The following is a 25,994-nucleotide window of genomic DNA, read 5'->3' as shown; positions in this document are numbered from 1 at the left end:
GTGCTCATCCCAAAAGGTGCCCTCCTCAATACCCATCACCCACCCTCCCCTCCCTCCCACCCCCCATCAACCCTCAGTTTGTTCTCAGTTTTTAAGAGTCTCTTATGCTTTGCCTCCTTCCCTCTCTGTAACTTTTTTTTTCCCCTTCCCCTCCCCCATGGTCTTCTGTTAAGTTTCTCAGGATCCACATAAGAGTGAAAACATTTGGTATCGTTTTTCTCTGTATGACTTCTTTCACTTAGCATAACACTCTCCAGTTCCATCTACATTGCTACAAAAGGCCATATTTCATTCTTTCTCATTGCCAAGTAGTATTCCATTGTATATATAAACCTCATCTTCTTTATCCATTCATCAGTTGATGGACATTTAGGCTCTTTCCATAATTTGGCAATTGTTGAAAGTGCTGCTATAAACATTGGGGTACAAGTGCCCCTATGCATCAGCATTTCTGTATCCATTGGGTAAAGCCCTAGCAGTGCTACTGCTGGGTCATTGGGTAGATCTATTTTTAATTTTTTGAGAAACCTCCACACTGTTTTCAGAGTGGCTGCGCCAGTTTGCATTCCCACCAACAGTGCAAGAGGGTTCCCGTTTCTCCACATCCTCTCCAGCGTCTATAGTCTCCTGATTTGTTCACTTTAGCCACTCTGACTGGCATGAAGTGATGTCTCAGTGTGGTTTTGATTTGTATTTCCATGATGAGGAGTGACGTTGAGCATCTTTTCATGTGCCTGTTCAGGCCATCTGGATGTCTTCTTTAGAGAAGTGTCTATTCATGTCTTCTGCCCATTTCTTCATTGGATTATTTGTTTTTGGGGTGTGGAGTTTGGTGACTTCTTTATAGATTTTGGATAGCCCTTTGCCCAATATGTCATTTGCAGATATCTTTCCCATTCCGTCGGTTGCCTTTTAGTTTTGTTGATCGTTTCCTTTGCAGTGTAGAAGGTTTTTATCTTGATGAGGTCCCAATAGTTCATTTTTGCTTTTAATTCCTTTGCCTTTGGAGATGCGTCAAGTAAGAAATTGCTGTGGCTGAGGTCAGAGAGGTTTTTTCCTGCTTTCTCCTCTAGGGTTTTGATGGTTTCCTGTCTCACATTCAGGTCCGTTATCCATTTTGAGTTTATTTTTGTGAATGGTGTAACAAAGTGGTCTAGTTTCATTCTTCTGCATATTGCTGTCCAGTTCTCCCAGCACCATTTGTTAAAGAGACTGTCTTTTTTCCATTGGATATTCTTTCCTGCTTTGTCAAAGATAAGTTGGCCATACATTTGTGTGTCCAATTCTGGAGTCTCTATTCTATTCCATTGGTCTATGTGTCTGTTTTTGTGCCAATACCATGCTGTCTTGATGATTACAGCTTTGTAGTAGAGGCTACAGTCTGGGATTGTGATGCCTCCAGCTTTGGTTTTCTTCTTCAATATTACTTTGGCTATTCAGGGTCTTTCATGGTTCCATACAAATTTTAGGATTGCTTGTTCTAGCTTCGAGAAGAATGCTGGTGCAATTTTGATTGGGATTGCATTGAATGTGTAGATTGCTTTGAGTTGTATTGACATTTTAACAGTATTTATTCTTCCAATCCATGAGCACAGAAAGATTTTCCATTTCTTTATATCTTCTTCAATTTCCTTTGTAACAAAATAAGCTGCTTCTTAACTTTCTTGATAGTTCTTGTATTTTTTAAAAAAAAAAATTAAAAATAAGATAATTATATTGTCTATCTGAACAACTAATCTTTGCACCTATAAATTGCACTTACAAAATGAGCTTTATAGCCTGTGGTTGCCCCAGGTTTAAAATATTCTTTAGTTGCCAAACAGAAAAATGATCTTTAAAAAATGTAATATCTTACAAGAAGATCACTATAAGGTAGCACTAGTGCTAGAAGGAGAATAGAGGAAAACTACCTTTAGGGCATGCCATTAATTGAAAGTTGCTGAAGTTTTGCAAGTTCCGGCTGTGCAGGAAAAACAGGATGGTGAAGAAGATATTATAAGGGGCATCTCCCATGATGACGTCAAGTTTTCTGCTCTTGTTCTCTCAGGAGGCACCTCGCCTGCTCAGTGGGAAGACATCACAGGAACTACACCTCTGACATTTATAAAGGATTGTGTCTCTTTTACAACCAATGTTTCAGCCAGGTATGGAAATAAAGGATTCCCAAAAGCACTAAGGAATTAATTTTATTAACTTTTGGAAAGTAAAAGTTTTTATGCTCAATACCACCAGTATGATTAATTTTAAAAATTTTGATGGTGAACTTGGGCCTAACTCAGAAATGTAAAATTCACTACTGTACGACATTTTATCCAGTTCTTACAAGCAGCTCTACGGTGCTAGACTTGCTTCTGCTAGTTCTCAGCAATTTGTAAAAACCTATTTCTGTTGATCGTTGTGGAAATCTGGCCCCTTTGCTAAAGGAAGACAGCAACTTGTTTTTAATTTTTATAGTGTCAAAGAAAAAAGATAGGATTTCCATGTCTTTCCCATTTTCTTCCATAAAATCCTTATTCCTTCTAATGTAAAGTAAGAGATTAAACTCTTAAGCAGGAGTAGAAGGGAAGGCTCATCATGGGTAATTATACGAGGGGAATAAGAATCTTATGGGAAGGACAAGAGAGAAAAAAAATCCTTAGCATTTCCTCAGCAAAGGAACAAACATATAATAAATGTAGACCTTCTGTAAGCAGAGTAAGCATCATTGCTGTTTGTTTAAATGAACAAGTTAATGTTTTGGTATCATTCCCTTATATGCTTTGACTTTTTAATGATGATTATTTTTAAGATTTCACTAAAATCATCTCATTTTCACACTTCTGTGTTTCTCAGATTTTGGCTTGCAGACTGCCATCAAGTTTTAGAAACTGTGGGGTTAGCCTCACAGCTGTACAGAGAACTAATATGTGTTCCATATATGGCCAAGTTTGTTGTTTTTGCCAAAATGAATGATCCTGTAGAATCCTCCCTGCGCTGTTTCTGCATGACAGATGACAAAGTGGACAAAACTTTAGAGCAGCAAGAGAATTTTGAAGAAGTTGCAAGAAGCAAAGATATTGAGGTACCTTGTTCATAACAAGTTTGTTTTATTACATTCCCCGGATATGGGGTTGTCTTTTGAGGTTACAATAGCACTTATTAGAAATATCAAGCTCATGATTGATTTCAATTTTTGGTTAAAAAATTTGATATAGACTTATCCTCTAATGTTTTATGTGTCTTTGTATGAGGCTATCTTGGTTTAAATGTAGTAGTAATGAATCTACATCATGGTCAGTGCTTCCCTGTGGTAACTTGAATTGTTTTATTTTTATGGTCACTGTCTTTAGCACATTACTATGATTTTCCATTTGCAAACTCAGTAAAAGTATTGGAGTAAAAAAAAAAACAACCAACTTTCAAAGTCTGTATGAATATGCGATTGATGTCAGCACTTTCTCAAACATGTCTAAGGTTGCTAGAATAGAAGTGAATATATAATTCTGTCTTATACATGTGCATGATTTGGTTTCCAATCACAATTGTTGAATTGTGAGCCTGAAGAGTTATTTTTGTGGCAAGTAACACCATAGAAATAATTTCCTAATAAGGAGACAAATGTGACATAGAAATATGTCAGTCTTTTAATATTATGTGACTTAAAATTTCAAAATTCTTCTAATTTAATTAACATTAAATTATGTGTTTCTTTTGCTCCAAAAGGTTCTGGAAGGAAAACCTATTTATGTTGATTGTTATGGAAACCTGGCCCCACTTACTAAAGGGGGACAGCAGCTGGTTTTTAACTTTTATGCTTTCAAAGAAAATAGACTGCCATTTTCCATCAAGGTAAATCACCAATAGACTCTGTGAATTAAAAAAAAAAAAAAAAAAAAAGGTGGGGAGCGCCTGGGTGGCTCAGCCAGTTAATCTTCTGACTCGATTTCAGGTTAGGTCGTGATCTCATGATTTGTGAGTTTGAGCCCCACATCAGGCTCTGTTCTGGCAGTGCAGAGCCTGCTTAGGATTCTCTCTCTCCCTCTCTCTCTCAATAAATAAATAAATATTTTTTAGAAAGAGCTCTTAGAGAATAAAAAGAAAAAAGTTTAATGATTTATCCAGTTTGAAATAACCCATCAAACTTGAATTCAGAGGAACAAGGTCAGATTTTGCCCAAGTTCTCCCCCAGGGCACTTTTGAGCCAGGAAAGCTTTATAATTAGCGAAAAAGAGCCTTTACCTTTTAAACAGCTAAATGATTGTTTCTGTTTAAGCAAATATTTGTCAGACCAAACAATCTAGAATAATAAAATGCATCAGATCTCATTCATGCTTATTAATCAAATAATGGCTGAAATCCAAACCCCATAATTAAGTTCCATCTTAATGGAGCCCAAGGACAGTCTGGAGAAACTTCCTCCTCCGAGAACAGAAGGACATGGGACAGTTATTTGCTGTTATTATTGTTGCTAAAATGGAGGCCTTGGGAAAGAGAAATTATTAGATGGGAAGAAAATGTATATCACCCAGACTATACAGCGTATTACCAGGGTAAAACAAGAAGACACAGCCATCCCGGGTCTAATCTAGGAACCTGGCATTCTAAATCCCGTTGAGTTTACATGTGACCACGGTGGTTGTTCCGTAACTATTACCATCATCTTTTCCCTTTACTTTTCTTGCCTCTTGAAGGGCTCTGTAAAATAAACATGTTTAATCCTTGTATAGACAGGAATCCTCAGAAAAGTCCCTCTCTATAACTGTCAACCACCTAAATTCTTCTAGATTAGAGACACCAGCCAAGAGCCCTGTGGTCGTCTGTCTTTTCTGAAAGAACCAAAGACAACAAAAGGACTGCCTCAAACAGCTGTTTGCAACTTAAATATCACTCTGCCAGCACATAAAAAGGTATCTTTTGATACTGGTTTATTGTGACTCTCTTCCCCTGGTCGTGAAGAAGTGGGCCCTTGGTATGCAATTAAGGAATGCTTTGTAACATGATTCAAGTTCCTGAAACTCCAGTTGTATTAGTCTCTTTGTGTAAATTGAGTCTTGTTACCGTGGTGTCAAGTTGTTATGGTTTGTATGATGGAGTCCTCTGTATGGTGCTTCTGCTTCTGCTGGTAGCTCAGAGATTTTTATGCTTTCAAATGATGTCACACATTAATTTGCCGTGGATGTACAGTTCTTGATATTTTGTGTTGGCTTCTTTTGATTTGCTTTGCTCTCTTGATTCAGCTTGCATTTTGTGCTTTCTACTCAGTCCTTTTCATATCCTGATATTCTTTTCCCTGCTGTCCATTATAATATTCCTTGTCTCTGCAATGCCTCTTGGAACCAAAAGGAGACAGAGTCAGATCAAGATGATGAGGTAATATGAACACTTCTGCTTTTACTCTATCAGAGATAGAATAGAAATTGAAACTGTATACAAGAAGTTACAGCGGGCTGAAGTGGGGAAACGGATTATATGTTGGCAGATCTTAGCGTAAGTGAGGTAAAGGGTGTACGGTTTTCTTAAAGAATGGTTTACTCTTCCTCCACGTGTACATGAGAATACTCCAGGGCATTCAGGAATGTGATCCCGCTAGTGTTTGAAAAAGAGAAACTAAAATTCTTTAAACATTTTTAAATGTAGTAGCTTGGCATGTATAAATATACATTTTTCCATATTTCCACCTAGTATCCACTCTGTGTAACAGTCAAATCAAGATTATGAGTAACATATGAAGATTTATTGTATAAGTCAAGTTGTTCTGTGTAATACCAACTATGTGTTCCATGGCTACTGATAAATATTTGTCATTTAAAGAAAATTATCTTGGCCATTTTTAAGGGTATAGTAGAGTAGTTCCATTTGGTTTTGAATGAATTTTTCCTAATGAGGCATCTCCTAATATTTTTCCAAGTTATATGATAATTGGATTTTTAAAACTCATACCCCAGTAAGAATAAATAGAATCTTATTTCTAATGAAGCCATTAACCCTTTTTTAACCTCATCTACACTTTATGCCTTTGAACATACAGAAACAGCAGCAGTAATCCGAATGAGGCGCCGTGTGCCCTTTTCCCTTGAATGTACTCACATAGAGGGAGTGTACATTGTGATATATGTGTTTTAAATATGAAGGATTTGGGAAAATTTACTGCTCAGCATCAGAAGTCTCTGTAACGCTCGTCTTGTATTTGTAGTTCCCTGTAGTCTGCTGTGTTGGTGCTCTTATATTTGCTAAATGATGGGAATTGGGTTGAGACAGTGGCTGGGGTTGTAGAGTCACAACAGGGAATTACCATTTTCATGAGGAGAATCCATACGAAGAAAAATAGAGATAAACCAGTCATCAACATGCCATCCTTCAAAATGTTTCAAAACCATACAGAGGTCACAAGGAATTTGGACACAGTCTCTCTCTCTTTTTTTTCTTTTTTAGGCCGAGAAAGCAGATAGACGACAGAGCTTTGCATCTTTAGCGTTACGTAAGCGCTACAGCTACTTGACTGAGCCTGGAATGAGTGAGTTTTCTAACACATTTACTAATCTATGTGGATGTCTGTAAGAAGAGACATTTTTTCTGTACAAATTGAATTTGGGGGTCATTTGGAAGCCCAATGGCAAAAGAAAAATTGCCTGCAAGGAAACTTTATCATGAAATGTAACTGATACTTTGTACATAGTTGAAGATGTGAAGCACAAACACCCTTAGACCATAACCTCAAAACGGTTTTTTTTAAAAAGCCCCTACCTATTTTAAAATTTAGAAACATCTACTCATTACTTGTCTTTAAAAACCTTGATTTCACTGTGATTGTTAACTGTCCTAGGAGATAATGCACCAATGCTGCTTTAAATCTAAGCTCAAAAGAGAAAATATTTTTATATATGCAGGTTGGTAGAAAAGTGATAATGTAACTTTGATTTTCATCTCATTTTTCATAATATAGGTAGGTCATTATACCTCAGTCCTGTTTCTCCTTCTTCCCAGTTTGCAAGAAGTGTATCTTCCTACGTTCTTGAGGCACTTGTTTATTGAATTCGTATCTCCTCCTTCCTCTCTCCCTCTCCGCCACCACCCCCACCCCTCACCCATCTTTATTAAGTACCATTTCCAAGGCTAGTCTTCACTAGACTGGTTAAGCCCTTTTCTTCTTTCAGTGATTGTTTTGGTTCATTGTTAACTGGCTTGCAAGTATCAGGGTATAAATCCATTCAGTCATATTCATTCATTCCATCTCCCTCCCCACTTCATCTTCCCCTATCCCCTCAGCCCTCCAGAGAATCCCTCCATCAACAGGAGCTAAGAGTGCTGAGAGTAGCACTGTGTTTGATCCATCAGAAAAGGAGTTTTACACAAATAATTGTTAGTGAATAATTTCTGGCTGTTTCCCATTACTCACAGTTAACTTGAGTTCAGGGAGGATTGGAAATTACAAATAAGAGCCACATCTTTGGTTTTTCCCACCTTTCCTGAGTTCTTGTTTCTGTGGGCCAACATAGCATATTCAATGTGCAGCAGGAAGACTCTAGTACTTAGCTTAAAAGGTCTTAGCATAATCTTATGGAGTCTAGCTCCTTGACTACTGGCGGAACTTTTATATCCAGACACAAAACAGGGAGCATAAGAGAAATGGAGCTCTACCACACTCATAAATGTTTTTCCAGATCTCAGTTTTTGTCTCTAGCATAAATATCTAAATCCTTCCAAAACCATAAGGGATGAAACTAACTCCTCTTATTCTACAAAGCAAGGACAATATATGTGTATAAGTAGATGGTTTTTCAATAAGACTAAATATTCTTTGAGAACTTTTCTTTGGAATACTATTTTGCCTCAAATCTAAGGCTCTCAGAGGGTAGCTGGTTGGGACTCCCAGGCAAAATACTTAAGATTTGGACAGGCTCCATGACCAGCTTCTTTAGGTCCAAGGTACCTCTGGGCAGGTGAGCTCCCATATGATTCTGGTCCCTAAAGTATTTGGGGGACTATATGAGTTTGAGGTAAGGTCTGTGCTAAGTCAACTAAATTTTTTTCATTTATGCAAGTGTTGCTATTTTTTAGTTAGCTTCGGTTATGGTATAACATTGATAGAAGGAAGAAGGTACTTTTCTCTGTTTTATGAAAGGGAGCATAATAGTGGTAAACAGAAATGGAAAGGACTAAGAATTAAAAACTAAGGAAATGTCATGGCCTCTGAATTGGTGTTAGAACTGCAAGTGATGCAGCTTTTCTCTCAGTACCCTGTCCCTTCCACCCCCCACCCCAACCTCCCAAACAAGAAAGAATCTGGTGTAATTCAGTGCCTGACATCCAGAACCTCCCAGAAATTTTCTTTGTTATAAAGTGCATCACAAAATATGTGTCATTTAAGCATAAAATGTGTAACCAATCAGTAAATTGGCTACTTCATGCAAAGTTAAAACCATACATGTGGTTCAGAAGACTACATTGCTTGACGGAGCCAGCCTTCAGTGGTGAAGGAGAGATGCTTTGCCAGTTTCTGGTAGTTATAAAAATAAATTCTCTTGAGACATTGGGCTGAGCCCAAGTCACTAAAGTGAAAGAATCCCCAAATCTTCCATTTGCAGTATGGTGTGTCCAAAATATATTAAGCAATATAATATTGAGAATTATGACTAGGAGGGGTAATGAACGGGTGAGTTTTTCCTCAGTTCTTCCACGTTTCTTTATTATAATATGTAAGCTTAGAAGAGGACATGTTCTGAATATTTGAATTTAAATGTACACTAGGAATGAAAATCTTCACCCTTGTGGGAGTAGCTGCTAATCCAAGGACTGGATTGTAGCAATGGCCCGGGCACAGCATGAAGAGGAGCATAAAAGATGAAGCAGATTGTCATTTCCTCTTCGCGTTTCACTATTACTCTGAACCAGTGCTTTCTGGGAGTGAAACTGTACTCAACTTTAACATAGACCATTAGGCCTTGGCAGGCATTCCAAATCTCTGTGACCAACTCGGTTTGTTTGTTAGAGCTGTAGAAGTAGAGAGGACCAAGTGTGCATTTGCTCTCCCCCAGTGAGTGTGCTTACCTCATTTGTGTGTTTCTTGTCCCATTGCCAGATGAATGCTGGTACTAAATCCATCTTTCCTAGTGGTAGGTTTGCCTCACGGCTGCTCTACTCTTTGGAGCAGCCATGAGCCCCATGAACATTCTGGGAAGGCACCAGAATTGGTACCTTTGCCACTGATAAATAAATATGTATACCAATATATACTGGATCCCACTGCAGATACTTAAGTATGAAGTGTTAAAAATACGACTGTGCTTTTTAGATTTTCCCATGATACCTTTTGAGAATTTAAAGTGTGCTAGACTGGGGGGGGGGGGGAATATCCAAAATAAACAATGTGCTTTTCTCCATAATGAAGATCACACTGGATATGGATACATTTAGTTGCAGATGTATTTTCAGTATGCGGTATTAAATATTTTCCTAAAATCTCAAAAGGTACCAAGATTTTGCATCTCATGGAAAAAGTGTACTCTTCTTTCTAAATGCTCTTGTGGAAGTATTTTTAAAGTTTATATATTGTGCATAATATGGCATAAAAATTGTATTACTTCATTGGCTTGTTTGCCGTGATATAATGCGCATGATAAGATGTTTTCAGTTGCTTTGCTTGCTTATGGTAACCATGAACCATATTTTCCGCTTTTCCCCCCTTTGTGTGTATGTACACATGCATTTTTAAATCATTTCATATTACATTTTCTTTTTCCTCACCAAAAGGAATATGCTGCATGGGAAAAAATAAATGCAAACATTCCTTTTCGTTGTTGTTTCTTTTAAAGTTCTAACTCAGAAAATTTCTTGCTCTTATTGGCTTTTTATGGGTGTGAAGCATAACCGAATCATGCATGGAAGATACAGATTTAAAATCCAGTGGCTTCACGGTTTGCAATCAGTTGCCTGTCACATAAAAGTTACTTTGGATTCTGCATGAAATAGGCTTGAGTAGTTTTCTAAAAAAAGAGTTCTAGATATTTAATGTATAGCTGCACACATCGATATGGTTCTGAGTAGGTGCAATCTGTATCACCGAAAGGTTCAAGGAGAGGGAGCATTAGAAATTACTAAAATGAAAGTTATATGGTTGCACAAAACGAACGTGTACCTATACAGGCAAAACAGAATGGCTGCTGATCTTTCGAAACCAGCACATAAGAAAGTCAATAGGAAGTAAGGGAACCGTTTTCCATTGTGGTTACTTTTCTCATCATTAATTCTTTCCTCATGTTTTCTGTTTTTCATTGTTGGCCTATTTGGTTGCGATGTGCTTTTTCTGTCTTTCATTTCCCATTGCTCTGTTTTCTGTTTGTTTGTTTATTTATTTATTTATTTTTTTAAATTCTGGATTGGTTATGTCTGTGGAGTTTTTTTTTTCCTCTTTTACTTAATGGTTCGTTTTGCCTCTTCCATTCTAAATCATGCAAACAATTGTACTTGCTTTTGTAATATTTCAAAGTTTACTGACCAATTTTTTTCTCTGGTCTCTCTGTTTCTCAACCATTTTTGTTGATTTTTGTGTTTGATTTCATTTTTAAAATTTAAGAAACAGTTGAACGGAGTGCAGGAGCAACAAGATCCCTCCCCACCACTTACTCATACAAGCCATTCTTTTCTACAAGACCATACCAGTCCTGGACAACAGCTCCGATCACAGTGCCTGGGCCAGCCAAGTCAGGCTTCACTTCCTTATCAAGCTCTTCCTCTAATACGCCATCAGCTTCTCCATTAAAATCAATATGGTCTGTTTCGACTCCTTCTCCAATCAAATCCACATTAGGCGCGTCGACTACATCTTCAGTTAAATCCATTAGTGATGTGGCATCTCCGATTAGATCCTTTCGGACAATTTCTTCACCGATAAAAACAGTGGTGTCACAATCTCCGTACAATATCCAGGTTTCCTCTGGTACCCTGGTTAGAGCTCCCACAGTCCCAGAGTCCTCGCCTTTAAAAGGGCTGGCATCCAATTCTACGTTTTCCTCCCGAACCTCTCCAGTGACTACAGCGGGGTCTCTTCTGGAGAGGTCGTCAATTACTATGACCCCCCCTGCCTCCCCCAAATCAAACATTAATATGTATTCCTCAAGTTTGCCATTTAAGTCAATTATTACATCAGCAGCACCGCTAATATCTTCACCTCTAAAGTCAGTGGTATCTCCAGTGAAATCAGCAGTTGATGTCATTTCATCAGCTAAAGTTACAATGGCCCCCTCTCTCTCATCACCTGTGAAACAGATGCCTGGACATGCAGAGGTAGCATTAGTCAATGGATCTATTTCCCCCCTGAAATATCCGTCATCTTCAACTTTAATTAATGGATGCAAAGCCACTGCCACGTTACAGGAAAAAATTTCTACGGCTACAAACTCTGTGAGCTCTGTGGTTAGCGCAGCCGCTGACACAGTCGATAAAGTGTTTTCTACCACGACAGCGATGCCATTTTCCCCACTCAGGTCATATGTTTCTTCGGCACCATCCGCTTTTCAGTCTCTAAGAACTCCTTCAGCAAGTGCACTCTGTACATCCCTTGGGTCGTCAATATCTGCAACTACCTCATCTGTAACTTCATCTATAATAACAGTGCCAGTATACTCTGTAGTCAATGTTTTGCCAGAACCAGCATTAAAGAAACTTCCAGACTCTAGTTCACTTACAAAATCAGCAGCAGCCTTGCTGTCACCCATTAAAACATTGACTACGGAGACACGTCCTCAGCCCCATTTCAATCGAACTTCATCTCCAGTTAAGTCGTCTTTGTTCCTTGCACCCTCTGCCCTTAAGTTGTCTACACCATCTTCTTTATCTTCCAGTCAGGAGATATTAAAAGACGTGGCTGAAATGAAAGAGGACCTCATGCGGATGACCGCAATACTACAAACAGACGTGCCTGAGGAGAAGCCATTCCAACCCGAACTCCCGAAAGAAGGGAGAATTGACGATGAAGAACCTTTCAAAATCGTTGAGAAAGTAAAGGAAGACTTGGTGAAAGTGAGTGAAATCCTTAAAAAAGATGTGTGTGTAGATAATAAAGGACCACCCAAATCACCAAAGAGTGACAAAGGACTCTCTCCCGAAGACGACTGGATAGAATTTAGTTCGGAAGAAATAAGAGAAGCGAGACAACAAGCTGCCACAATCCATTCCCCAACTCTGCCAGAGAGAGTGCAAGTGAAAGCAAAAGCCGCCTCCGAGAAGGATTATAACTTGACCAAAGTTATTGACTACTTAACAAATGATATTGGGAGTAGTTCGTTGACAAATTTAAAGTACAAGTTTGAGGATGCAAAGAAGGATGGTGAAGAGAGACAGAAAAGGATTCTGAAGCCAGCAATCGCTTTGCAGGAACACAAACTCAAAATGCCTCCAGCCTCCATGAGGCCTTCCACCTCTGAGAAAGAGTTGTGTAAAATGGCCGATTCCTTTTTTGGAACAGATACTATTTTAGAGTCTCCGGATGACTTTTCTCAACATGACCAAGACAAAAGCCCTTTGTCTGACAGTGGCTTTGAAACAAGAAGTGAAAAAACGCCTTCAGCCCCACAGAGTGCTGAAAGCACTGGCCCTAAACCACTTTTTCACGAAGTCCCCATCCCTCCTGTCATTACAGAAACAAGAACTGAAGTGGTGCATGTTATCAGGAGCTATGAACCTTCGGCTGGAGATGCTCCCCCAGGCCAACCAGAGGAGCCGGTGTCACCCAAACCTTCACCTACTTTTACAGAACTGGAGCCAAAGCCCACCACCTCTAGTATTAAGGAAAAAGTGAAAGCATTTCAAATGAAAGCCAACGGTGAAGAAGACGACCACAGTCGGGTTCTGAGCAAAGGCATGCGTGTTAAGGAAGAGACTCACATAACCACGACCACCAGAATGGTCTATCATTCTCCACCAGGCAGTGAAGGTGCCTCTGAAAGAATTGAAGAAACCATGTCAGTCCATGACATCATGAAGGCCTTTCAGTCTGGGCGGGACCCTTCCAAAGAACTAGCAGGTCTGTTTGAGCATAAGTCGGCAGTGCCTCCAGATGTTCACAAGTCTGCTGCTGAAACCTCAGCCCAGCATGCAGAGAAGGACAACCAAATGAAACCCAAACTGGAGCGTATAATAGAAGTCCACATCGAAAAAGGTAACCAAGCTGAGCCCACTGAAGTCATTATTAGAGAAACCAAAAAGCATCCAGAAAAGGAAATGTATGTATATCAGAAAGACTTATCCCGGGGAGATATTAACCTAAAAGATTTTCTGCCAGAAAAACACGATGCTTTTCCTTGTTCAGAGGAACAGGGTCAGCAAGAAGAAGAAGAACTCACTGCTGAAGAGTCATTGCCTTCTTATCTGGAGTCTTCCAGAGTAAACACTCCTGTGTCCCAAGAAGAAGATAGTCGCCCTAGTTCTGCTCAACTCATATCTGATGACTCTTATAAAACATTGAAGCTTTTGAGTCAACACTCAATAGAATACCATGACGATGAGTTGTCAGAACTAAGAGGGGAGTCTTACAGGTTTGCTGAGAAAATGCTTCTGTCAGAAAAGCTAGATGTGTCTCACTCTGATACCGAGGAATCGGTTACAGACCATGCAGGACCCCCTAGCTCAGAGTTACAGGGGTCTGATAAGCGGTCCAGAGAAAAAGTAGTCACTGCCCCCAAAAAAGAAATTCTCTCCAAAATCTATAAAGATGTGTCTGAAAATGGTGTAGGTAAAGTGTCTAAAGATGAGCATTTTGATAAAGTGACAGTGTTGCACTATTCTGGCGATGTTAGTAGTCCAAAACATGCCATGTGGATGCGCTTTACTGAGGACAGATTAGACAGAGGTAGAGAGAAGTTGATATATGAAGATAGGGTGGACAGGACTGTGAAGGAAGCTGAAGAAAAACTGACTGAAGTGTCACAGTTTTTTCGTGACAAAACCGAAAAGCTTAATGATGAACTGCAGTCCCCAGAGAAAAAGCCACGCCCTAGAAATGGTAAAGAATACTCTTCTCAAAGCTCTACCAGTAGCAGCCCCGAGAAGGTACTGCTGACAGAACTGTTGGCATCCAATGATGAGTGGGTTAAGGCAAGGCAGCATGGCCATGATGGACAAGGCTTCCCCAAAGCTGATGAGAGGAAAGAATCCAGTCTGCCGAGCAGCCCAGAGAAGAAGGTTCTCTCCCAACAGCCTGAGGACAGCAAGTCCATGGAGGAAGCCAAAGAAAGCATTTCGCAGAGCAAAGCACCAGAAGGGCCCCAGTCTGGCTTTCAGCTCAAACAATCCAAACTCAGTTCCATTAGATTAAAATTTGAACAAGGCGCACAGGCAAAAAGTAAGGACATGTCTCAAGAAGACAAAAAGCCGGAGGGCCAATCCAGAATCCCAGTCAAAAAAATCCAGGAGAGCAAGCTGCCTGTCTACCAAGTTTTTGCTAGAGAAAAGCAGCAGAAGGCCATAGACCTCCCAGATGAAAGTGTGTCTGTGCAAAATGATTTTATGGTCCTGAAAGCTAAAGATGAGCATGTCCAAAGCAATGAAATTGTCATAAATGATTCTGGCTCCGAGGATGTGAAGACACAGAGAACTGAAATGTCAAGTAAAGCAATGCCTGACTATTTTTCTGAGCAACAGGCTAAAGACTTGGCATGTCATGTAACCTCAGATTTAGCAACTAAGGGACCATGGGACAAAAAGGTCTTTAGAACATGGGAAAGTTCTGGAGCTGCTAACAATAAGTCACAGAAAGAAAAACTTTCACATGTACTTGTTCATGATGTAAGAGAGAATCACACTGGTCACCCTGAGAGTAAGATTGTTGATCAAAGGAGTGAATTTATGTCTGTGACTGAGAGAGAACACAAGTTGTTAACAAATGGGTCTCTCTCAGAAATTAAGGAAATGACTGTAAAATCTCCCTCCAAAAAGGTCTTATATAGGGAATATGTTGTGAAAGAAGGGGAACGGCCAGGTGGATCTCTGGAACAACCTTCCAGGAGGAGTGAGAGCTCAGCAGCATCACACATCCCGGTCAGAGCTGCAGAGGGACGGAGAATACTGTCTTCTGATATTCCTGACGGTTTTTGCGAGCAGCCGACGTTCCCCCAACACGAACTATCACCAAAGTTGTCCCCATCAAGTATGAGTAAAGAGACAGTCGAGACACAGCACTTTAATTCTATAGAAGACGAAAAAGTTACCTATTCAGAAATCAGCAAGGTTTCCAAACGCCAGAGTTACGTAGGCTTATGCCCTCCTCTCGATGAAACTGAAACCTCTCCCACCAAATCTCCTGATTCCTTAGAGTTTAGCCCAGGAAAGGAATCTCCCTCTAGTGATGTGTTTGACCACAGTCCCCTTGATGGATTGGAAAGAGTTGCTCCACTAGCCCAGACGGAGGGAGGGAAAGACATAAAAACTTTACCTGTTTATGTCAGTTTTGTACAGGTGGGGAAGCAGTATGAAAAGGAGATACAACAAGGAAGTGTAAAAAAGATCATAAGTCAGGAGTGTAAGACAGTACAAGAGACCAGGGGGACCTTTTATACAACTAGACAGCAGAAGCAGCCTCCTTCTCCCCAAGGTAGTCCAGAAGACGACACTTTAGAACAAGTTTCCTTTCTAGACAGCTCTGGGAAAAGCCCTTTAACCCCGGAAACACCCAGTTCAGAGGAAGTGAGTTATGAATTCACGTCTAAGACACCAGACTCGCTCATAGCTTATATACCAGGCAAACCCAGCCCAATCCCTGAGGTTTCTGAGGAATCTGAGGAGGAGGAGCAGGCCAAGTCAGCCTCCTTAAAGCAGACTACGGTGGAGGAAGCAACCGTGGAGCGTGAAATGCCTACCGATGCGAGCAAAGACTCTAACCAAAGACCCAAAACCAGTAGAGTTGCCTATATTGAGTTCCCCCCTCCTCCACCACTGGATGCAGACCAGATGGAGCCAGATAAGAAGCATCATTATCTCCCTGAAAGAGAGGTTGACATGATTGAAGTCAGTCTGCAAGATGAACATGACAAGTACCAGCTGGCTGAACCGGTCATCAGAGTGCAGCCACCTTCTCCAGTTCCTCCCGGGGCAGACGTCAGCGATTCGAGCGATGACGAGTCCATCTATCAGCCGGTCCCAGTTAAAAAATACACCTTCAAATTAAAGGAAGTAGACGATGAACAAAAAGAAATGACCAAATCCAAAGCTCCTGCTGACAAGGCTTCCAACCAGAAAGAATTGGAAACCAATGGATCTGGAAAAGATAACGAATTTGGCCTTGGCCTCGATTCACCTCAGAATGAAACCGCCCAGAATGGGAACAATGACCAGTCCATCACAGAGTGTTCCATTGCTACCACGGCCGAGTTTTCTCATGACACAGATGCCACAGAGATCGACTCTCTGGATGGCTATGACCTGCAAGATGAAGATGATGGCCTGACAGAGAGTGATTCTAAACTCCCAAGTCAAACCATGGAAATCAAGAAAGATGTCTGGAACACAGAGGGCATTCTGAAGCCAGCTGATCGCTCCTTTAGCCAAAGTAAACTTGAAGTTATCGAGGAGGAGGAGGGAAGGGTGGGACCAGACGAAGATAAGCCACCTTCTAAAAGTTCCTCATCCGAAAGGACCCCTGATAAGACTGATCAGAAATCAGGGGCCCAGTTTTTCACTCTAGAAGGCAGACATCCTGACAGATCAGTGTTTCCTGATACTTACTTCAGTTACAAAGTAGATGAAGAATTTGCCACTCCTTTTAAAACAGTAGCTACCAAAGGTCTAGATTTTGATCCCTGGTCTAATAACCGAGGGGATGATGAAGTTTTTGACAGTAAATCACGGGAAGATGAAACTAAGCCATTTGGTCTGGCTGTGGAAGACCGCTCGCCAGCAACAACCCCTGATACAACGCCAGCCAGAACGCCAACTGATGAAAGTACCCCAACTAGTGAGCCTAACCCCTTCCCATTTCACGAAGGGAAAATGTTTGAGATGACTCGCAGTGGTGCAATTGACATGAGCAAGAGGGATTTTGTTGAAGAGAGGCTCCAATTTTTCCAGATTGGTGAGCATACTTCTGAAGGGAAGTCAGGGGACCAGGGGGAAGGGGATAAAAGTATGGTCACTGCCACACCACAGCCACAGTCAGGGGACACCACTGTAGAAACCAATCTAGAGAGAAATGTAGAGGCACCTCCAGTCGAACCCAACCCCAGCATCCCGACCAGCGGAGAGTGTCAGGAAGGCACATCCAGTAGTGGCTCCCTGGAGAAATCGGCAGCAGCCACTAGCACCTCTAAAGTTGACCCCAAGTTGCGCACGCCTATAAAAATGGGAATTTCTGCATCCACCATGACCATGAAGAAAGAAGGCCCTGGAGAAGTGACAGATAAGATAGAAGCTGTGATGACCAGTTGTCAGGGACTAGAGAATGAAACTATACTCATGATTTCAAATACAGCCAATAGCCACATGGGCACTAGGCCCCAAGAAAAACATGATTTCCAGAAAGATAACTTTAATAACAACAACAATTTGGATTCTTCCACTATACAGACAGATAACATTACAAGTAATATAGTTCTGACAGAACATTCTGCACCCACTTGTACCACAGAGAAAGCTAATCCAGTGAAAATCTCATCAGGAAAAAAGACAGGGGTACTGCAAGGACACTGTGTAAGAGATAAGCAGAAAGTTCTTGGAGAGCAGCCAAAGACCAAGGAATCGATAGGGATTAGGCGAAAATCCAAACTTCCCATAAAGGCCACTTCACCAAAAGATATCTGCCCACCAAGTCATATGCCAAACATGAAAGTGAGTAAAACGAAGCAGGTCAGTCAATCTGAGAAAACCAAAACCCTTATTTCTTCTTCATGTGTAGATGTAAAGTCCAGAATTCCAGTAAAAGACACACACAGAGATAATGTAGTTAGAAAAGCATGTGCCACACAAAAGCAAGGGCAGCCAGAGAAAGGCAAGGCCAAACAGCTTCCATCCAAGTTGCCAGTAAAGGTAAGATCCACCTGTGTCACCACCACTACCACCACCACCACCACCACCACCACCACCACCACCGCCATAGTAAAAGTTAGGAAGAGTCAGCTTAAGGAAGTATGTAAACATTCCATTGAATATTTTAAGGGAATTAGTGGTGAGACCTTAAAGCTTGTGGACCGCCTCTCTGAAGAAGACAAAAAGATGCAGTCCGAGTTGTCCGATGAGGAAGACAGTACCTCAAGAAACACGTCGTTGTCCGAGACTTCCCGGGGTGGCCAGCCTTCAGTTACCACGAAGTCTGCTAGAGATAAGAAAACAGAGGCAGCACCTTTAAAATCAAAGAGTGAAAAGGCCGGCAGTGGGAAAAGGAGCAGTAGAAGGACTGGTGAGAACGGAGGCAGTCAGGTCTCTCGAGCACTCTTTGCTCACATCCCGGAGAGCGAGCGTAGTTTGTAAACACTTTCCGACTCGTAGATCCTAGTGCATGAACTGTCGTGATTGCCTGTGAAGTGACTTAACCGTAGTTTCTCATTCTGTCACTGTCATCTGTGTGTGCTGTCTATACACTCTTCTTCCTCCCTTTTAACCAAACGACACTGTAGACAGCTAGGGAAGCATGCTGAAGACATTGGTGTCATTCAAGATGAGCAACTTTTTTTTTCTTTAATGTACTAATAATGATTCTGTCAAAGTAAAAGCAGAGATGTTGAGATCCCATCATGGTGTTTTCACCGACACAATGATTCTGTAACCGCTGTCCAGTAGCAAGCTCGTCAGCATGTTCGATTCCATCACATTGAGCATCCATGTAGTCTCACATCTGGCCGGTGCAGGTGACAATCAAGTGAGCCATGTGAAAAGAGAAGTGTTCATGTAGGTGACTAGGACACATGTAAGTGTACAGTGTTAGCATTAGTCTCTCTGTAAAATCTGAGTACTGCTAAAAAACATTTTCCAGTATCGTGTCTTTCTTGATGATTATTTTAATTAAGAAATTGTAAATCGTAGGTCCACAGAGTCCATGTGAACGGACAGATATCAGGATGGCAATAGTAGCCGACCACCTGGGACTTAGTTGGACAGGTAAGTGTATACACTACTGAGTGAGACAAATACAGTTTCTTAATTTCTTTGTCTTTCACAAGGGGTTCATTATGTAAAACAGAAACAAGCAACAACGAAAAAAAACCAGCAAACATTTTTATCATCTGTAATTCTATCAACCCAGAGATGATTACCGATAATACCTTATATACCGTGTTTTTCAAAGCTTTTTCAAAGCCCATACACTCAAGAATAGAAATTTAAATCTCACTTTACCTTAAATGTAGGCACTTTCTTCACACTGCCATTTCTGGTAATATTAGATAACATTTTACCTAGTGGTAAATTTTTTTTCTGGTATAAAGAAAAATGCAGTTAAGCCCTATGATTTTTAAATCATCCAAAATTTTAAACACGGTTTATGCCCTGAGGGCAGCTCTCTTAAGCAACAGTTCAATTAATCCATGCCCTGGTTTCACAAATTTTAATCATTCATGAGGTCATCTTCACACTTTTTATGACCTACACATGTTATCTGTATGTACATTTACCTGATATTTTTTTCCTTTTAAGTGGACTCACTTTTATGCCCAAAGATTTATTTCAAAGGAAATCTTTATCACTTTGCTAAAAGACGACAAGGATCATTTTCAATAACTACGTAAAGAAGAAAACAAGAGAATGACAGAAGCTTAAAATTTGAATTATAATTTCTTAAAGCATGATACACATGTATAAATCTATTCAAACTACAAAAATAGTTGAGTTCAGTAAAGTGAATGAAACTGTTTATGATCAGTGTGTAGAAAACGAATATTTGGGGCGCCTGGGTGGCTCAGTCGGTTAAGCGTCCGACTTCAGCTCAGGTCACGATCTCACGGTTCGTGAGTTTGAGCCCCGCGTCAGGTTCTGTGCTGATGGCTCAGAGCCTGGAGCCTGCTTCCGATTCTGTGTCTCCCTCTCTCTCTGCCCCTCCCCCATTCATGCTCTGTCTCTCTCTGTCTCAAAAATAAATAAAACGTTAAAAAATTAAAAAAAAAAAAGAAAATGAATATTTAGTTTGATTTCACTTCATTAAAGATGAAGATAAAATTCTGTGTCGACTGAACGATTCTGCTTTGTAGTTTTGATGTTAACTGGGCCCCCAAAATCCTCCTCATATGAGTCAGAAAAATTTTAAGTTTTTAAGGTTGAGTGTATTTTGTTTAACACACAACAGCAACAAAATATAATAGCTTAAAATAGAAATGTTAACCATTGTCACATCTAAGTCATCATGTATACCCTCAGTGATATTCTATACTCAGGGAAACAATTATCTATATGCTATTAAAATGGAGAATATGAAACCAGATAATGGCAAACAAGGTCAGCTGCATCTTCTTCCTTTAAATGTCCTAAGTTCTGCCCTCACCCCCAACTTAATAACCTTCCTGTCTCCTTCCACCCAGCCCCTGCTCTCAGGCCCACTGCTAACAATGAGGAGCCTAGTAGTACTCTGAAAAGACAGGTGGTCTGCATAATCCTTGGAAGCTTGTTGAGAGTTAATAGCAATTTGTTATGTATAAATATTTGCTAACATAAAATTAATAATTATATTTTAACATTGGACATTGTAATCTAAGAATATACTGGAGCAAATGTTGATTGTGCAGTATTCTATGTCCATAACTATTCATTATTTGCCTTAGACAAATCCAGTCCTTAGTATATCAGAGTACATTTCAGGAGAAAATGTGCTGTAAAGCCATAACGTTGTAAAATTCTTAGTGGCAGTGTGTCTTTGCTCTTTGCTGGGTCACTAGACAAAGGATACAGTTGGATCATAAGGGTTTGTTGGACAGTAGGAGTATTGTTTCTTAAAGCACAAAGGACTTGAAAGAACTTAAAACTTAAATTTAACTTTTGTAAATTTGAATTACCTATGCTCAATGAAGACTATTAGAAAAATTATCATGTAGAAGAGCAAAATTTAATTCTGTCCTTCAGAACCACTGTTAACATTTCAATGTACTTTGATTTTTGTCTAAAAGCTTTTAAAATGTTATATACACAATGTAACTTTTTGCTCTTTTATTTGTGGTTACCTAGTTTCTACAAAATTACATATTCTATGGTCTTGATTTTAATGGATAAATAAGATCCAATATACATACTTAATAATGGTGTTTTTCTGACTTTGGGTCACAGTGTACTAGAGAGTCATGAAATCAATACATCCTTTGGTTTTGCTTTTAATAGGATAGAATGGGGGGGTATGTCTGTATATTATGTGTATTAAGGCTAAGTTTTGCTCCTTAAAGATCTGGTTTCATTTATATAAACATCATGATATACAATGTATTTCTAACTGTAGGCCATGATCAAAACAGTTCGCAAACCACTGCATTAACTTAATTAACTCTTCTTTTGTTCAACACTTGGATTGTTTTCAGTTTTCTAATGGTACAAGCCTGAGATGAACATTCATGTGTATAAATCATTGTGTCCAACTCAATGTATAGTCATGATAGAGTTCCAGAAGTGAAATCACTTGACCAAAGAATCTGGACCTTTTTGAGCCTCTGAATTGCATTTTGCCAAATGCTAGAAATATTTAACCAGGGTAGAATCTTGAGCAATTCCCTTTCCATGGGAAGAATTGTTTCCCATTTATTTCTATAATCACTTAATATAATACATACCTGAGAAATTCTTTTAACTGTACAAAAAACATATAATGAAAAGTAAGGCTCCTTCTCATCTTTGGCTCCTAGTTTCCCTCTGTCAAGACAGCTACTAATGCTCACACGTGTCTTCCCAAAGACACTCTGATTAATGAGGTTGAGCGTATGGGTATAGACATTGAGATGGACACAAAGCTATTTCCCTTGTATTTGTTATACAAGTGACACCATAACATAGACAACGGTCTGGTCTGGAGTCATCATTTAACCTCCCAAGTGGAATTCCTAAAGTCATGCTACCAGCACCCCCTTTGCCATATTTATGAGTTGTGTATCCCTACCCATCTTAGGTGAGGTTTGCACAAATTGTGAAGAATAATTTGGATGACTTAAAAGAATCCAGCAGCATCCTTTTTGTACAGATCAAGAATTCTTTGTAAAATAATCTCTCAAGAGGGAATCTAATTGTAACTAAGTAATTATCTCCAGAGAGATAAGTCACAGCCTGTGTGTGATCACAGCTTCCTGTAAAATGAAGCATATAAAGATTAATGCTCAAGGCTGGACTGGGTTTTACTATAAAATTCCTTTCTTTTTTTGTGTGGCAGTTGAGCATTACTTTTATGAAACATATGTGATAAAAGTAGAATGTGAAATCTTAGTAACTCTTTTTCTTTTCTACAGAACTGGCAAGGGAACTGAATTTTTCAGTGGATGAAATCAATCAAATACGTGTGGAAAATCCAAATTCTTTAATTTCTCAGAGCTTCATGTTATTAAAAAAATGGGTTACCAGAGACGGAAAAAATGCTACAAGTATGCTGAAATTATATTACTTTAACTTTCACAACTGCATATATCCAATGTTTTAGATAAGCCTACTGTTAAGAAACCAGAGTAATCATAAAGTAATAGCAAGTCATTAAAGTTATACTTGTTTAATTTTAACACTGATATTCCAAACATCTATCTTTGGGAATCTTTTTAAGAAAGCAAATAGTAGAAAAAAAATTTTTTTTTTTGCATTTTGTCTTTAGTTCTCTCTGTGACCATCAAAAATGAAAATACAATTGTAGCTGTTAAATTGTGGGGTAGTAGTCAGAAGCACTCTGAGGCTACTGCTGTGGCTGGGGACGGATGCACAGGGAGAGGAAGGAAGAAGGTATAGGACGAAATCATTTTATTCAGCTTCATATGTGCTGGCAGAGAAGTCTCTAATATTTTTAGGTTTGACTTTGTTCAGTTTTGCTGGGGTGGTGGGAGGGGTGGTGCTGTCCCGTGGCCAGTGCCAACCCACAACAATGGGAAGTAAGTTATTGTGGGTTTGCCAGGGTCAGCCTGACCTCAGTAAGCTGTTAAGATGGTCAATGTCAAATATGAGGGTGATCTATCTTGGCAGGCTGAAAGGAGAGGAACATGTTTAAAATTTTATTAGATCTCCTTGTAACTAAATGGAGTTTAGCTATTTTGAGGCCCATCTGCTCGGCATCTTACAGTGGAATGAATGTTGCTGTCATCACACACAGCTTCTCAAAAGTGATTCTTGAGACCCGAACATGACTTCCCTGTAATGGTGGGCTTTCTGAGCCCTCTGGATGGTGACATGGCAGAGCTCAGTCAGGAGGAGCTGAATAAACTCTAGGAGAGTCAAGAAAGCCGTGCCTTTGTGTGGATATTGTGGTGACTGGAAGAAAATCACTTAATCGGGTTTTCAACCCTCTTTTCTCCTTTTTCAGCTGATGCCTTAACTTCGGTCTTGACAAAAATTAATCGAATAGATATAGTGACTCTGCTAGAAGGACCGATATTTGATTATGGAAATATTTCAGGCACCAGGAGTTTTGCAGATGAGAACAATGTTTTCCATGACCCTGTTGATGGTAATTGAATTTAGCGTTCATATTTATTTAATCATTTGATAAACTTTGAAAGTGTGGAGGACAAGGCAGCCACTTAAAACCAACTAAACTGTGATTTGCTTGACTTCATTTCTCATTTTCACAGCATCTTCTCTGACAGAGTCTGGAAATAAACACTCTGATAGAACAAACTTGATAAATGTCTGTTACATAAAATACACATAATGAAAATAAAAGCATAAGTTAACTGTTGGATATTCAATAGTTGGTATTTGAAAATTTTTTACATGACCAACTGGAAGAAAATTTCATATCTAGAGAATGCATTGTGGTTGTCATTTTCATATTTACCTAAAAAACTAGTGAACTCTTTTATTAGTATATTGGTAAGACCAAATTGTGAGTTATTTTTACCAAATAACCAAGGTACTGGGTCAAGTTTAAGCATAGAGGACACAAATTGTTAAATAAAATGGTGAAATCTTGTTTGGGGACCAAGTATTTAAGCGCTTACTGAAAAAGCCTAATGCATCTCTCAAAACCATGTTTTACTTATTTAGCATTATTTTAGCTTCATATGCTTCCATTTATTGTTTGGAAAAACCGTGCCTGATATATAAAAGTCGGTGTCATTTCTAATTCAATAAGCACAGATGTCACTAACAACATAATTCATTTTTTACATTAAATTAATTTATATAATAATATTATCATTTTTCCTTCAATTTCCTATGTAAATTGGGGCTTTTTTAATCAAAGTATTAAGTAAAGGATAACAAATATCTTACTATGTTTTTCAAGGTGTTTGTCTTCCTTTACAAATGGAAACGTATTCTGATAATGAATTTTGAGTAAAAAATGATGATGGTGTGGAGGAAGGAAGAAAAGCTAGGGATACTTTTCTATCCCAAGTTTTGAAAATTATGGCATTTTTCCCCGTTTTTAAACTGGCAAAGTTAGACTAACAAGAATCAGTAACTTCTAGTTCTACGTATGTTATGTGGCAAAGATGGCAAATTCTTAAAAAGTTTCTGTTTACTAACGTTAAAGCTAACAGAAAATTTAAAGCATATCTTATTATCCATATAACATAAACATGATGGGCAATAGTGTCTAAAGTGGTTTCTTTATAAGCTTATAAATACCATCAATTGGGGCAGGACACCTGGGTGGCTCAGTTGGTTAAGCATCCAACTCTTGATCTCAGCTCAGCTCTTGAACTCAGGGTTGTGAATGTGAGCCCCTCCTTGGTTTCCATGCTGGCTGTGAAGCCTACTTAAATACATACATACATACATACCATAGATCCTTGGAAAAAAGCTCTCTTCAAGGCCTTGTCTTATATGTGAGACCATATAATGGTAACCAATCTCTTTGCACTAAAGATAGACCATTATATCAAATTCTGAATTATTGCCAAGTTACAGTTTATGGAATCTTTTAATATTATTTTTTGGGAAAAGAAATTAAGAGAACTAATAAGCAAAAAAAAGAAAAAAAGAAAAAAAAGAACAAGCAGGATAACCAGAAAATAATGGAAATAGTCAATAGAATTGAAAGCTTTATTTATTTGTAACATTTTAAAATCAGAATAGAAGGAAATAAATTCCCAAGGGCTTTTTGTGGCTACATCTTAATATTTTATATTTCTTATTTTAAAAATTCGTAGGAAAATTTAGGAATGTGTATATGAAGTAAATTTCACGTGTGCAGATTATGAACCTCAGTTAATGTCAGCCAACTTTTCAATAAGATTCTGGTTTATAGGTGACTATACTTACCTACAGTAATTTGAATTTACCACAAAAGCTAAGTTGATATTTGTCGTGGACTGATGGGAAAATTAGGCTTTAGTTTTGTAGACCATTAATTCAGAAAGTGTGCTTGGTTGCCTTTTTTTTCCTGTCTCTCCTCTTGGTGGAACTTTTATGAAGCCTCCTTTCCTCACCATGACCAGACCATTGTTCACTTCTTTCTCTGCTGAAGGAGAAAAATGTCCCCTTTGTCCACACAGCGAAGGTTAAAACAAGGGAACTGCTCCCTACCTCCCCACTGAGCAGGCTGGTGTTTCACAGTGTTGTTGTGAATATTCAGAGAGCTCTTTGCAAATGGCTTTCTTCCTGTCTCTGTCGTATATCATTTCTTTTTTCTCTTTGAGTTGTGATTCTGAGTGGTCCGCATCACCAAAGTCACTAAGACCTCCATGTGCACCACAAGTCTTTCATCTCTGTCACATTATGACACCTGAAAGCTTTCCTTGGAGTCTTTTCTACTTTATCTGCTTCTCAAATCCTTTTCCTAACATCTTTTTAGACTTTTTTTTCCCCAGTGCTATTGCTCTAAAGTCTAATAATAATCTCTTTCCAAAGATTAAATTTATTTTTCTTCGCTGTAAATTTCATGTGAAAAAAAAGAAAGAGAGTCGGGTAGCATTGCTCCTATGTAAAGC

The 25,994-nt window shown here is 39.2% G+C and overlaps 1 protein-coding gene across 18 annotated transcripts in view; it reads left to right on the top strand.

The window, feature by feature from the left end:
* The window catches only part of ANK3 (ankyrin 3), a 344,583-nt gene that overhangs the window by 288,998 nt on the left and 29,591 nt on the right, over nt 1–25,994 (top strand). For 8 of the 18 annotated variants that reach the window (XM_040485098.1, XM_040485103.1, XM_040485099.1 and 5 more), the window contains 10 exons: nt 2,048–2,144; nt 2,833–3,061; nt 3,703–3,828; nt 4,764–4,886; nt 5,323–5,349; nt 6,412–6,493; nt 10,553–17,041; nt 18,985–19,059; nt 22,371–22,502; nt 23,423–23,566. In XM_040485098.1, coding sequence (XP_040341032.1) covers nt 2,048–2,144; nt 2,833–3,061; nt 3,703–3,828; nt 4,764–4,886; nt 5,323–5,349; nt 6,412–6,493; nt 10,553–17,041; nt 18,985–19,059; nt 22,371–22,502; nt 23,423–23,566 — 7,524 coding nt within the window. Of the gene's footprint in view, nt 1–2,047; nt 2,145–2,832; nt 3,062–3,702; nt 3,829–4,763; nt 4,887–5,322; nt 5,350–6,411; nt 6,494–10,552; nt 18,362–18,984; nt 19,060–22,370; nt 22,503–23,422; nt 23,567–25,994 lie in introns of all 18 variants that reach the window. The other 10 variants (XM_040485091.1, XM_040485092.1, XM_040485096.1 and 7 more) reach the window with 2 other exon arrangements.

The sequence above is a fragment of the Herpailurus yagouaroundi genome, unplaced genomic scaffold, assembly GCF_014898765.1.
Source record: "Herpailurus yagouaroundi ecotype Mexico unplaced genomic scaffold, PumYag 163, whole genome shotgun sequence".
Lineage (NCBI taxonomy): Eukaryota > Metazoa > Chordata > Mammalia > Carnivora > Felidae > Herpailurus > Herpailurus yagouaroundi.
This window is presented reverse-complemented; position numbering and strand designations above follow the sequence as displayed.